This window comes from Mycena indigotica, assembly GCF_014461135.1.
Source record: "Mycena indigotica strain 171206Taipei chromosome Unknown Mind.scaff0007, whole genome shotgun sequence".
Classification (NCBI taxonomy): domain Eukaryota; kingdom Fungi; phylum Basidiomycota; class Agaricomycetes; order Agaricales; family Mycenaceae; genus Mycena; species Mycena indigotica.
In genome coordinates this window covers 1,270,775-1,284,061 of record NW_023503006.1, presented here as the reverse complement: position 1 = coordinate 1,284,061, position 13,287 = coordinate 1,270,775, and the positions used below count along the sequence as shown (strand labels likewise).

The 13,287-nt window shown below is 50.5% G+C and overlaps 5 protein-coding genes across 5 annotated transcripts; 1 reads left to right on the top strand and 4 right to left on the bottom strand.

Annotated features, from left to right (window-relative positions):
• Positions 1-73: 73 nt before the first annotated feature.
• Positions 74-1,324, top strand: MIND_00813000 (uncharacterized protein; the record flags this gene model as incomplete). The annotated part of the gene is made up of 3 exons (XM_037364804.1): positions 74-319; positions 373-506; positions 550-1,324. The coding sequence occupies 3 exons, from the start codon at positions 74-76 to the stop codon at positions 1,322-1,324; spliced, it is 1,155 nt and encodes a 384-aa protein (XP_037218046.1).
• Positions 1,325-1,568: 244 nt separating this feature from the next.
• On the bottom strand, positions 1,569-2,883 carry MIND_00812900 (BTB domain-containing protein; the record flags this gene model as incomplete). The annotated part of the gene is made up of 4 exons (XM_037364803.1): positions 1,569-2,379; positions 2,457-2,602; positions 2,671-2,738; positions 2,796-2,883. The coding sequence occupies 4 exons, from the start codon at positions 2,881-2,883 to the stop codon at positions 1,569-1,571; spliced, it is 1,113 nt and encodes a 370-aa protein (XP_037218045.1).
• A 126-nt stretch (positions 2,884-3,009) lies between these two features.
• On the bottom strand, positions 3,010-4,791 carry MIND_00812800 (F-box domain-containing protein; the record flags this gene model as incomplete). Its single annotated transcript, XM_037364802.1, has 6 exons — positions 3,010-3,739; positions 3,790-3,917; positions 3,967-4,184; positions 4,234-4,375; positions 4,428-4,691; positions 4,744-4,791. The coding sequence occupies 6 exons, from the start codon at positions 4,789-4,791 to the stop codon at positions 3,010-3,012; spliced, it is 1,530 nt and encodes a 509-aa protein (XP_037218044.1).
• Positions 4,792-5,926: 1,135 nt separating this feature from the next.
• On the bottom strand, positions 5,927-7,400 carry MIND_00812700 (uncharacterized protein; the record flags this gene model as incomplete). The annotated part of the gene is made up of 6 exons (XM_037364801.1): positions 5,927-6,007; positions 6,063-6,654; positions 6,708-6,957; positions 7,002-7,105; positions 7,155-7,224; positions 7,277-7,400. The coding sequence occupies 6 exons, from the start codon at positions 7,398-7,400 to the stop codon at positions 5,927-5,929; spliced, it is 1,221 nt and encodes a 406-aa protein (XP_037218043.1).
• Positions 7,401-9,639: 2,239 nt separating this feature from the next.
• On the bottom strand, positions 9,640-12,251 carry MIND_00812600 (Tartrate transporter; the record flags this gene model as incomplete). Its single annotated transcript, XM_037364800.1, has 19 exons — positions 9,640-9,803; positions 9,855-9,955; positions 10,005-10,058; positions 10,109-10,160; positions 10,213-10,347; positions 10,400-10,452; positions 10,500-10,550; positions 10,601-10,607; positions 10,654-10,754; positions 10,801-10,901; positions 10,954-11,070; positions 11,117-11,194; positions 11,246-11,308; positions 11,361-11,395; positions 11,444-11,462; positions 11,510-11,687; positions 11,736-11,797; positions 11,823-11,893; positions 11,945-12,251. The coding sequence occupies 19 exons, from the start codon at positions 12,249-12,251 to the stop codon at positions 9,640-9,642; spliced, it is 1,749 nt and encodes a 582-aa protein (XP_037218042.1).
• Between the last annotated feature and the right edge of the window lie 1,036 nt (positions 12,252-13,287).

Here is a 13,287-nt window from a genome sequence, read left to right as displayed (position 1 = left end):
TGACGGGTCTTTTGTTATCTCCAGCTCAAAAGGCTGTCCCTGCAACAATCAACCTACCACTAAACTACTTGTTATGCCCGCCCGCTTTATCATCGACTCGGATGGCTCTACAATCCGCGAGACGCGTGAACAGAGCGAGCTCCCCACCCGCCCACGAAAGCGCCAACGACGAGACTCCTGGGAGTATGTTGGCGGGTACAGCGACAGCGATGAGCAGCGGGCAGAGCTTCCGGGGCCGGTTGAAGATGATGTGGAGTTCTATCGAGAGAACGACAGCGAGGCAGACTGTGTGGTCAGGGTGGGCCTTGTAAGATTCAAGGTGTGTTTGTTGACTCAAGTTATCGTGTATGACTCACAGCTGGCCATGGGCAGGTCAAATCTGCATTGCTGGCGGACATTTCCCTCGTCCTTCGTGACATATTGGAGGAGCATCCAGCTGGACAAGTCCTTGTTCTGGTTGCGGACCCAGACGAATTCCGTGTGCTGTGTTGGGCGATATATGCGGAGTAAGGCCACATCCGTCCCTTGTATTCTCTGACGCGTTTGTAGTCCCAGTGAAGTTATCGAACCGCCTCAAGACCATGAATCTATATCGCGACTTCTACAACTCGCAGCCATTTCACGCCAATTCCAATGTACCCCTCTGTTAGCCGCCATTAAAACTACCCTTCTCACCGCTGTCTCCAACCCATCGTTTGCCGCGAGCTTTTCCTCTCCCCTCTTCGCCCGTTTGGTCGAGACGGCCATCTCCATCAAGCACGATGCCCTTTTGGATGTTACTATCGCCGCATGGGCCTCCCGTATTCGTGTCGGAGAGGCGCCTTGCATTCCTGCCATTATCGCCGCAGACACCCACGAGCTGCCCTCACTCCGGGGTATTGCCTATTATCACCATGTACAAACGATGGTTGCGGAACAAGGCACCAACCAGCGCGGCGCGACCACTTTCCAGACAGAGCAGCTCGTCAAGCTCAGCAACGGACAGGTTACGCGTGTGCTTTCAGGGCATTGGTCGCTCGTCAGCCTTTGCGAACAGCTGAAGCGGACCGCGCTCCCTTTTTTGGCTGGCCCGGACTGTACCCGGGGATGCACCAAAGTCTGGGTGGAGAGATGGAGTGTCGCTGCCATGTCGGAAAAGAGTTTCCGTATCAGGGCGGCCGCGCTGTTGACGCTACTTGAGACGATGCAGCAGCTAATGAAAGCCGACAAGGAGGTCAAGCAGGGGATGTGTGGGGAGTGCCGAAAGTCGGCGATTGCTGCGCTGGAGAAACGAGCGAAGGAGCTGGAGGAGGGGCTGGCTGACCATTTCTTTGGGTGTCTCTGATGATATAGGCAAGATACCGATGTATTACGCTCGGACTTTTGTATGACTAGTTGCTTAGATTATTTGTAAGACGTCTATACTTGTATCTCAACCATTGTATCGACCTCCGATTGCAAACTGGAAATGTCACACACACATCTCAGCACATCTCGTCGTCGAGACGAAGTCATGACGAAGTATCATCACATGCAGCGCACCATTACTACTTATTGTGGCGATTACTTACTGGCCAGGCTGTCAATGATCATCTACGTAGTACGGGTACCTCCTCCGGCTCGTTGTTGGCGGGCTTTGGACCCAAAAAATACTCGTCCAAATCCTCACAAAACGCGACATCGTCACTGCTCAAGTGCTCTTTGATGCAAGGAAATGCGTCGACCCGATCCTTTGTCCGCTGTAATGTAAGACGAATATCCGGCACGCCCAATTCGAAGCTATCGTGGTAGTTCTGCTGACACAACTCGTCCCAGTGGGACTGGCAGTCGCAGGGAGGAACGGTTGGTGGTTGGTTGGGCGGTGTTGTATCGCATGTCGGAGACGTATCGAGAGTTTGGCCCGCAGTCGTCAGCACGATGAGGACATGGGTGAGGATTGTGAAACCGGTGAGGAATCGATGAAGCTGGTCCTCAGTGAGTCCGAGCGCCTTTAGGCCAACTTGGGGCGATAGAAACAGGCTCGTAGACCGGACCCTGCTACGAAGGGCAGCGTAAACGTCGCCCTGGAATGACCGTCTGCCGTAACTTTCTCCTGCAGCCAATGCGGATTCGGCAGTAACTACGCCCTCGGTTATGCTCGCAAGCCATTTAGAGTCGACCTCCGCAAGCAGGGTCTTGTGGGCACATCGGATGGCGATCCCCATGGTCTTCTCCATTGTGTCTTCAGGGCAGGTTACCAGGTACTCCTGCACGACCGGCCACGCGTCTTCAAGAAGCTGCTGTGCCCACTTCTCGAAGTGCGCCAATCCGTATTTATTCGACAGATCCAAGACCGCGAGGTAGACTTTGACGTCATCAGCCGTGAAGGGCGATTTGTGGCGCGAATACGCATCGCCTGGTCTGCCAACTAAATTCAGAACCAAGTCCGGGTCTAGCGGTTTGTGTCGTCCGTTGGGACAAACAGCAAAGTCACCCACCTGATGTACAGCAGAGAGCAGAGGGCCCGGAAGTCGGCAGCAGTGTCGCCATGCAAGGGGATGATATCGTCGTTTTCGCCTGTCGCGTCCTTGAACATGGCGCAGAACATCGATTCCGGATCTCTTGTGAGGAAGGCCTTGTGCAGCTACCAATAAGAACCTGATAAGTGCACATACTCACGGAATCAGCACTTCAAGTTCAAGTTCTGCTTACTTTGAATTGGACCCCCTCAACCTGAAGCACGCAGTCGCCATCGTCAAAAAAGTAATGCTCGTCCGAGGCTGGGTTCAGTGTATCAACTCTGTGAGTCGGGACTGATTGGGAATCGCGGTACTTACCTGGAGGCGATTCGGAGGGTTTCCCTACGCTGTTGCTTGTCGAGTCTGAGTCGGCCGCCACCACACCGTTCACCAGGGAAGAGGTCATGGCAACTGGTTAAGAACCGCCCGCGTACGTACAGTCAATACGCCAAATAAAGTTACTAACTCCCGGTCGGGAAATCGCCGGAGGCATTCGTTATGACAAGTTACCAATATACATCATTGGAACACTTCAGACAAGAAAAAAGTCCACCGGGTCAAAGGCTTCCCGCATGGTGCTCAGCTTGTTCCTCCTGCACAGACACCCATCCTGCGCTGTAACGTTCATCGCAAGACTCAGCGCGGCCCTGACATCATATGTGGTAAACACTGGGAGCGCAACCGTATATGATCGCCTGCAGTGCGGGTCATGGAAGTTCGACAGCTTTGGAGGAATCGAGTCCCGATAGAGAATGAGCTCCCTGAACCCCTTCGAGAGCCTCGCATCTTGCGCAGCCGTGAGTGACTCTGAGACTTCTGACGCAGCAAGGACAGGAGAACGCGCTTTTATGGGGGCAAGCAAGGCCATTCGGACCGCATGTTGGTAATAGGCTTCAGCAAGAAAGCGATTTCTGCCTCGCGCTTCTCCAAAGTCAAGCGCCGCGCGCAATTGACCCTGAAGACCCCCCGCCGTCAGCCGCGCAATCCATTTGTTTTCGATAGTGGTGGAAAGGGAATGCCATTCGTTGTCCGGAGTATCCAGAACTGCGTTGCAGGTCGCGAGTAATGACGAAGTCGGACAAGTGTCAAAGTAATTGTTGGACGGCAGTGTGGCATGAGCCCGGATGCAGCGGAGACCCCATGACTGAAGAGACGACGAGGTGTATTTCGTGGCCATACGAACAATTGCGACAAGTCTGAGAATATCCACCGGCCGTCTAGCGTCTTGAGTGCCTGGCCATTGGTCCAAAATCGCCTCTTGCCTAAATATTGGTTTGGAAACCTGGTTTTCAAGAGTGTTAACCACACATACGACGCGTAGAAGGCCCAACAGAGAGCCCGGAAATCATTGACATTATCATATACGGGTATAATGTCTGGCACAAGCGGTGGCTTGAATGTCGCAAAGAATATGTCGACAGGGAGACGAGAGTGGTGGATCTTGGTTGGTTGATTAATTTGACGTTGCTATTACAAGGAGGCCACATACCTTGAACAGCACGTTGTCAGGCCTGACAACAAAGAAAAGATTCCCGTCTTCGTAGAAATACTTCGAATCCTGGCTTTCAGGTACTCCACTGTCGCCAGGGTCCGATTCCTCCGGGATAACTGAGTCAAATCCGCAAAATGGAGGACTGTTGGGAGCGGGCTCGAACAGATATTGAGAAATGTAGATGACAATTCCGATACACAGAAGGAGGCAGTGATCTTTGAGCAATAAGCGGAGCCAATACTGACCAAATGAGAAGGAACATACGCAGAATCCAGCGAACGAGATACATGCACAGAACGAGTGGCAGTTTCACAAGTATTGTTGTAACTTGAATGGTGAATGAGATCATCTGGTGGATGGGCTTGATATTGGTGAACGTTTCGAGAACAACAAGAACTGTAACAGTCTAAGATAACTCAATTAGCCGAAGAAAACGTCAAGACAGCAAAGAGACGCACGGAGAGTAACCCTTTCACAATTACTAGTGATATCGCGGAGACGTATTCGTGCAGTTCCAAGGTTTTGACTTGGAGCAGACATTCAGACCGATCCACACACAAATACTGGACAGGAACTCCAAGTGCCTCTGCCCAGTATCCTAGGCCGAGTATCGCGTAGAAGTAGACATACGCCACAGCAGCTACGGCAGCGGCAGCGGGTGGCATCCAGACGATATGACCTTCGGTGGTTGCGTTCTCGATGGTTTCAGTTTTCGACGGTATCTACGGGCAGTCAACGTCAGAATGCGTTTGAAACAAAGAAAAAGTTTCGCACCGATCCAATGCTAGTGAACTGTACAGCGCTCTTCTTTCGTGCCAGCATGGGAGACTGGGGCGATGAGGCGAAAGAGCAAGAAAGGTACGGTCCCGTGATAGATACGTAACGGTTCTTGTCCCCAAAATATGTTGCCTTGTTCCTTTGAGCGAAATATAATCTCCGTATAGTCAAAGCAAGGACTAAAGCTGGGTCGGAAAAGAGTGGACCGGGCTCGCATGCGCCTAAATAAGATCAATGAGTGACTTCTCCAAGACGGCGTTGTGATTGGAAATACCTTTCAGAGCCCCCGCGGAACGACCCCATCCACAAAGTGACAGACTCGGAGAGAGGGAGTTGTAAGAGATTCCTGGTGCTTTCCACCACTCGCGGCCACCGCCTACACACGCTTCTTGAAGCCCATGGGCACATTATGGTACCGTTCGTCACGCGCTGGCCCGGCTACTAGTAGGCCAGAGGAGGAGAAAGACAAAGAGGCTGGCTGCGAGGGTGAAGGATGGTGGAGTGTAGAGTTGGACTGGATTGTGCCTATATATCCAAAGCAAATCAGCGGCCTATGTTGTGGGAGAGCAGGCTCAGTACCGTGGAGAGTAAGAGGAATTGCACTCGCCAAGACCTGGCATTTCCGCTGGGGTTGCGGTGTTTTCAGAAACGTTCGAAATTCGTGTCGAGTGGTGGGTGGTTTTCTTCTGTGACTGAGGTAGCTGAACGAAGCCCGCGTTGACCCGAGCTACCTGGTGCTTAGGCGTCACCCAATGCATTAGAGCAAAAGACTGGAGACACACCTCAACACCAACTCAGAGACCTCAAGACAATCGTCGAGTTGGCCTCCTTCATTCGATGCAGTAGCAAAGTCCCCTGTCTCTCTTCTTTATGCCCTCTCTTTCGGTCGCAACTTGAGAATGCAGATATGCAAAAGCATTGGCGCAAGGATCTGGGGTTGTTCGCAACGCAACAACTTGGTTGACAAGGACATGTTTTCTGATTTGTCAGCTTTGCAGAAATGAAGCCTGATTAGGATTTGGAAGCTCTTCATTTAAGGAGATTTACTGCTCAATCTTCTCGCATTTCGTGTAATGCATTATTAAGATACAAGATACAAAACCCATGATTACTATAAGCTGAGTATGAATGTAGGAAGGGACTTGAAAACCTCGATGGCTGCAAAAAACAACGGCGGGTACTACCAGAAGCGGGTATTCCGTGGGTCCAAGTTGGAGTTGGTCATCCTCAGCATGGCAATATTCGAAGTCAAGCTCGACCACTGAATTTGGGTGTTATAAGTGGCCGAGGAAGCAAGAATCAAGCAGACAACGCACGCCATTCCCAATGAACACTTCCGCCCGCTGCGCGGCCAGCATATCAACTGCCTGCGAGACAAACCGGCCGTCCCACGACAGCGCCAGGTCCCGGCTCGTGCTGATCCCGTCCGGCCATACGTGTATTTTCGCGATCGCGTTGACGAGGTCGGTGAGCCATGGCGCCTTCGCGTTGGTCATAATGAAGACTTTGGTGAGTGGGTAGCCGGTGTCGTTGACAACGCTCTGGACTTTGGCGACCATGTCCGGGATAGAGGGTAGGCAATGGTGGAGCCCTTCGGGGTCGTGCGGCGCTGGCGATTTGTCTGGAAATTGCGGAAAGCGGTTGAAGCCGTTGTAGACAAGGCCCCAGGACATTGCGATGTAGGAACACCACCCCTCATAGTCGCCACGACGCACATGCAGCACAAGTAAGCCGGGTATGGGGGTGCGAATGTCATACAAATCGGGTGAACGCAGGTTGCTTGGAATGAAATGGTGTGAGTTGATAAGGAATTGACCGTGGATCAACGGGGACCAGTCGAAATGAGTGAGGATAGGTGAAGAGGAGAGATCGGGGAAGATATCGAGTACACGTTCTGTATTCGTCAGGCTGTGCGGCTTGGATTAGATTTCTGAATGATGCGCTACAACGAAGAAACGCACTCCCATCCAAACAACCATGGACTTGACCGCGCAAGTTCCACGCAAGGTGATTGAATTTTTCGCAGTTCGTCTACCCAGCGCTCTACTATTTGCAGGGCGGATGGCAATGTCAGGAATGAGTTTTGAATTTTTCGAGTGTCAATAACGACGCGGTCCGGCTCTGGGCAGACCTTGTGGTACCATTCGCGAGAAACAGCGCGAGGAATGATATCCTTCGACATGGGAGGCATTGGGCCCCCTATGATTGGGCCTATTTGTTGGTCAGAAAGTATGAAAAAACATCCGAGGACGCACCAGATATGAAAGCCGACAGCGGAATGCGGGCGGGAATTGCGTGGCCGTTCCAGTCAGCGATTTCAGGACCGCCTTCCTCCCAAGTAAAGTTGTCAAATACATATCTGGACCGATAGTTAGTTCCATGTCTAAATCTAGCGAGCAAAAGCGTACGCTCTTCCTGAAGCATATGCCAAATATGCGTTCAAAACCATTTCCTGCATGTAGTTGCCCCAACCCTGTTCTGCGGACAGTTAGTCTCGGATGACATGGACAGCATTCTCGTTTCAACATACGAGTTCCATGATTGGCCATCCACAGGTATTTGGCGTGCTTGCCATTGGGATAAGGAGCCGACAAGTTGTGTTGCTGGAATAACCGTTCACGAGTACGATAGCTTGAGTAAAGGGGTGGTGCCATGACGGTCGGCAGCGGTGTTGGTGGACAATGTGGTTCTGATGTCGTTGGGGATGAGGATGGAGATAGAGATAAAGATGGTGTCGGTGATGGACTGTGGATTACAGAGACAACTGCCGGTAGTGGGTCATGGTCGAAGCCGAATGGCCAACGAACGAAGAGTAGCAGGACAACGATGGACCACGAAAAGGTCACGAGTAGTCGTATCCACCAGCTACGCCATGCCCCGCTACGGGGGTTCAGGCTCTCGACCTGCTGGACTCCGTCCCCCTCAGAGAGGTGGAGGTTGAAAGTGTTGGCAGTGTGTAGTCGTTGATAGTCGTTTTCAAGGTTTAAAGATCGATAACTAATCGAAAAGATGCTTGGCATGCGAAAGAAAGGATATAGCGTTACATGCCCTCCCAGATGAACGGTCTTGTATAAGCATTTGTGGACGTGAGATTGTGTGCGGGGCTTGCTTGGCCGTCCACGGAATCTTTCCGAGTCTCCTGGCTGTGCCTTCTTAAACGCCGAAATAGTGGATAACAGTAGGTCCGCACGTATACACAACACTGTGGACTTGTTAGTCTCTTCCCAGAGATATCAAAAGCAGCACCTTTGTAGTTCAGTCAGAACGGAATACCAAGCGCCTAAAAGTATGTTTGCTGTAGCCTGTTGTCCTGAGGACCATCTCTCCATTCCGCCGTTTGAAGAACGTCACGCGTCCTGTTCCTGAACCATGATAGCCTGGCGGACGGCAGAAACTCCAATGCAACGACTTGTTTCTCAACTCGTATGATTCACTGCCGTCCCAGATCCCAGGGAGAGAAGGATAAATAAGCACCACGCTCCACACTAGCATGCTGTCATTCTCGTCGGGACAGGTGATAGATGCTCGTGGTTGTCGAGTACTTGCTCGGCGCTCCCAACGGCGCCTTGCCCCAACAAGATATTTCTCTTCCCAGCATGCTTCGACAGTCCCGGAGGGCAACCGGTAGCTTTGTTTGCCCGGCGTTGGTTTCGGCCCTTCGCTCTCATAAGTTGTGATTGCCAACTTGGGGAACGGACAACTGCGAAGAAGCATCGCGTTGCGCCACGAGGGGCCCAGTTATTTATATCTGGCTGCGCAGCACTTGGCAGATAAGCACCCAGAAAGGTCCAAAACTCGACGGAGACAGAAGTCAAAAACTTGACGCCGCGGGCGGGTGCTGGTTAACCCAACTTGAAGCTGGCTTCAACTTGAAGAGACAGCGAGCCTTTATCATTTTAAGATTGATTATTATTGCAGACAAGAGCGCATACCTTTTTCTGGGTGGACTTGTTCAAACTGCTGCTGTGTGGAGTACTTGTCGATGCTGATCCCATTCGAGGCGCAACCTGTTCAGTGGGAAGTCATAATTGGCATCCGTCCAGGGGCAATCTATTGGAGACGCGCCTTCACCGGCATTAGCTTGTTTCTCCCCAGAATTCCGCTCATGTTCTCGTCAGCACAGGTATTCGTCGCGGCTTTCAAGTTGGCTCTCGATTCTCGAAGAGTATTTTGCCAAAAGCATCGCCGTCGTTATTTCCCGACGACATATAGGCAATCCGAGTCGGATAGCAGCAGTCCAAGTTGAAGTTGTGGGTTGTTTCCCGCCGTTGTTTCCATCATTTGGGGAAAGAAATCGAGAGTCACATTTTGAGTCACGACGTGGCACCGGACACCAAACGACATCCATACCAAATTCATATGCAAGTTGGTGAAAGAATATAGCTCAGGCTGCGACTTCTGGTTACTAATGCCACTATACAGTACTTATCCTGCCGCCTCCACTTCCTCCACACCAACATCACTGACTCGTTCAATCTCGTTGTTAGCCTGAGTTTGTCGAAAAAAATTCAAAAATAGTCATCTGCGTTTGAACTGAACGCTATGGTGCGCAAATACTTTGCGATGCACAAGTATCGCTCGCCGTACTTTTTCCTGTGCTCTAAAATGCGTCGGACGTCGTGGACAGTCGTGGACCATCCTCGTATAAAATCCTCGACTGACAGATTGGCGGACGCTGGCCGATCTGGTCTTGAAGGGGAGATACGCTCATCAGCCTCATCTTCGTCGCTGTTCGGGAATAAGATGTGGGAATGAGCAGGCTCGTTGTCATTTGTTTGTCAGCTGATTGGTGACTGTATTTCGGCTTCCTCCTTGTGCCTTTTGGGCACTATGTATACATGTTTTATGAAAACTTTGCCTTCGTATAGTACATCCCAAGCACTGCGGGCTTCGCTAATGCACGTATCTGAACCCTCTGCGGTTCTGTAGGGCCTGTTCCAACGAGATTCCTTCCAACATCGCTGCCTCCTTAACGCGAATCATGTCCGCACCGTCCATCGCTGCGCGCTCATCCGCATCGAGCTTCTTGTTTTTACCCATGAGGTGGCGTTTTATGCCTTGAAGAAAGTTTCAACAAAGATATTAACAAACGGAGAAGAAAAAAGTACCGAGCATGATGAGCGAAGAAATGACCAGCGACCCGAGCGAGATACCCATGCTCTGGTGGTAGTCTGGGCCCCATTCCGCTTTCCACACATACGAGCCCATCCTAAACATTCAAAGGTCAGTGACGGTCCACACCAATCGACAACACAAACAGATTTCCGAGGTTCCCAATTCCGTTCACAATCCCGATAGCTGCTGCTCGTTTGCTGTCAAGACGTTCAAGTATTTGAAAACTCGTAGGGTGGGAAATACTCACGCGGGCGGGCGCGGTATAACATTGGCAACCCATACTGCAGTCAGTGGGAAGGCTATAGAATTGTTATTCAATGAGAGAAGGAAAAGATAAGGTAATATACTGACAAGCGTAAGACACGGCCATGAGGAACATCGCAAAGTATCTTGCGCCAGTGTTGAATGTCGAAAGACCGATGATGAAACCAAGGATGGCGATCCACCACAATCCAGCGAGATGGAAGTAGCGTTCACCGGTTTTGTCTGATTTAAAGTCAGGGAAGTGAGAAAAAGCATGGAGGAAAATATATCGTACCCGCATGCCAAGCATTCACGCAACAGACAATAGAGGAGATAACCCATGGCGGACTGTCAATTAGTCAGTCGGATTCTAGATATTGGAATGTTGGATTTACGCAGCGAGAAGCAAGCTGATCGTGGTGTTGAATCCAAGGGTCTTGGTGAGACTACGAAAAGCTTTGTAAGTCAAGAAGTAGCTTCATCTGGGGCTACCCACGTCGGGACTATGACCAATCAGTAGCCGAAGAGTTTGAAGTCAAAAAAGCCCACAAAAGTTAATGAAACTTAGACCCAAAAGTTGAGCCGTATTCATTATGGCGAAGGCCCACACGAGCGGGTCCATGAGCGCCATTTTGAGTCCGGTCACAGGTCTGCATAAATAGTTTAAGCAAGGTTAGGGAGAGGGGAAAGACTAACGTGTCGCTTTCGTTGTCTTTGTCTGCCTCTCCTGCATCTTCGGCCAACCGCGCTTGAGCCAATCGACGCAGGTCACCTTTGATCCATCGAGTGTTGTTTGGCTGTTGGCGCGTTAGCATTCGTATAGTCGAACCCAGTTCCCGAATTGCTGACATAGTCTGGTAGCAACCATCTATTGAGCCAGAAATATGAGAGATGAGAAGCGAGAAGCGAGCGTGAGTGGCCATGAACGCACAGAGTGAGTAGACCAATAGCAATTGTAATTGCGCCCTGTCCAAGATTATACCAGGAAGCTGTTTATCCGGACTTCGCGCACCTCGATATAGAATAACCAACGCCATGCGCGAACGCCACGAACGCCTTCCATTCCGCCGAGGATTCCAGCTGCGATTAACTAGCAAAAGATGTGTAAATTGTGAGAACCAGTACCAAATGGATTGCTTACAGCGCCAAAAGCATTCGAGATAAGTAGACCGGAGTAGAGGATGGCGGAGCGGAATGCGAGCTCCTATTGGAAAGAAAGGTGAGTTCCCTTAATGACTCGAGATCGCGAGATGGACCTTTTTAGTGTACCAGCGAGAGAGTAGATAAGCCGCTAAGGGAACAGTCAACTGAAGAAAAGCTGGAAAATCGATAGTCCTACCCCCGGGATAGAATGCAGCCTACGAACACGATAAATCCACACAGCAGCTGCACTGAATTTACGAACCTCGGGTAGTCCGATGAAGAGACGGCATGCCAGAATTCCACCATAATTTTTGGTCACCTGTCGCGGGAGTGGATCAACAAAGAAGTAGGTTGACCGGTATAGTACAGGGACACTCACGCCCGTGAGCAGACTCGTCAGACCCCAACCAATAACACAAAACCCGATGTACCAGGACGGCCTGAAAGTTATGCATCAGCGCCCAGTAGATAAAGAGAAAGAGAGAAACGCGCCGGGTGACGTAGTTAAGAATCTAAAACGAGTAGGAAAGCAGCTTAATTTAGACGATCTCTGTGGAAGCATGAGAAGGACGCACCATGTTTGACGGTACTTGAAATGGACTGTAGGTCGCGAAAAGCACCGAGAGCACAACACTGTATTGTAGGTCTGCGCTGTACATTAGCCTGACGATTCTGTGATGAGGACTGTCATGCTCACCTGTTAGACTTAGATCCTGTTGCAAGCCCTTTAAGCGCGCAGTCGTGATTCCGTTTCGCTGTAACAACATTTGAGCACCCCAACACGAGCGATAACCAGGACTTGCGTCGATGTAGTTCATGATGTATATCACGAAAATAGTGGGCAACAATCGATAGTCTAGTCTCCGGACAAGTTTCCGCTCCATTGCGAGTCGTTCGGGGGTGCCTGGGGCAGGAAGGGGCGGGAGGGCAGATCCATCCTGCTCAACAGATGATACCCTGACCTCGTCGTGGGCGATGTCGTCTTTCTCGTTCTCCTTCGACATTGGCGTCGTCAGCGGGAAGAAGAGGTCAGGAACGTGGGCTGTTCCAAGTAGAGTCTATTGTCGTCTCCGACTCTTATAGCCCTGACGCGGGGGGGGGGCTTCCTTTCCCATGCACCGACGTGCCGCAAAGCGGGCGACTACGCGCGTGATCAACTGACCTCACTCGAAGGTTGACAATAGAACTCACGTTTGAATAGAGGAAACGAAGTGGGACAACGCTTCTTCCGTTCCAACCCCGTCAAAGGACCTCGTTCTAGCGACAACCTAATAAGTACTGCTTCAACAATGCGGCAGAGATAAGTTGTCAGGCAGGGTGAAGATTGCAGCTTCAACTGCCGGTGGATTTTTCTTCTTTCTTCTTCTTCCAATGGACTGACGTAAAGATCGGGAGCTACATTGTCGATGTGTTGCAACTTCGTCCGATGACATAGCGGGCGCTGGGCTTCTGTCAGGCATCGCAGTGGTGGAGACGGAAGTGTGGTTGTTGAGTCAATCATGATCACGTCATCACATCGTCACATTCCTATACATATTTTTTTTTTTTTTTTTTTTTTGGAGCGAACTCCTCAACCTTACAAAGATAGACTGTTCAGAGCATTTTAGTTTCAGCTGCATGGTATATGATTTGGAATACAAGAAATGAAAGATATCTAAAAAAATCCTGGTAAGATATTCCAAGTTCATGAAATACATAATCGCTGGTTAACAATGATAAATTCAATACTTCAACGAGATAGAATATTGACTAATAAAAATACATTTCATAAATTAGCTATTGACCACCAAGTAGTACTGAATACTTGGAGTGGACTTCTGCTGGATGAGGACTCCTTGCCGGATAACTGGATAAATGAGAAGGGGGTTTTAGAGGGTATTCTACCTTTGAAGAAAGGTGTTGGATGAACCACACCAAAGTAGGAGTCCCACACTGGTTTTAAAACGTGCATAAAGGTATTTCCCCCTGAGCTTACTTCCTGGCATTTTATTGGCAAACTCCAGTGCACCCAGTGGATGTTCTTTGGAATGCTCCCGCAGA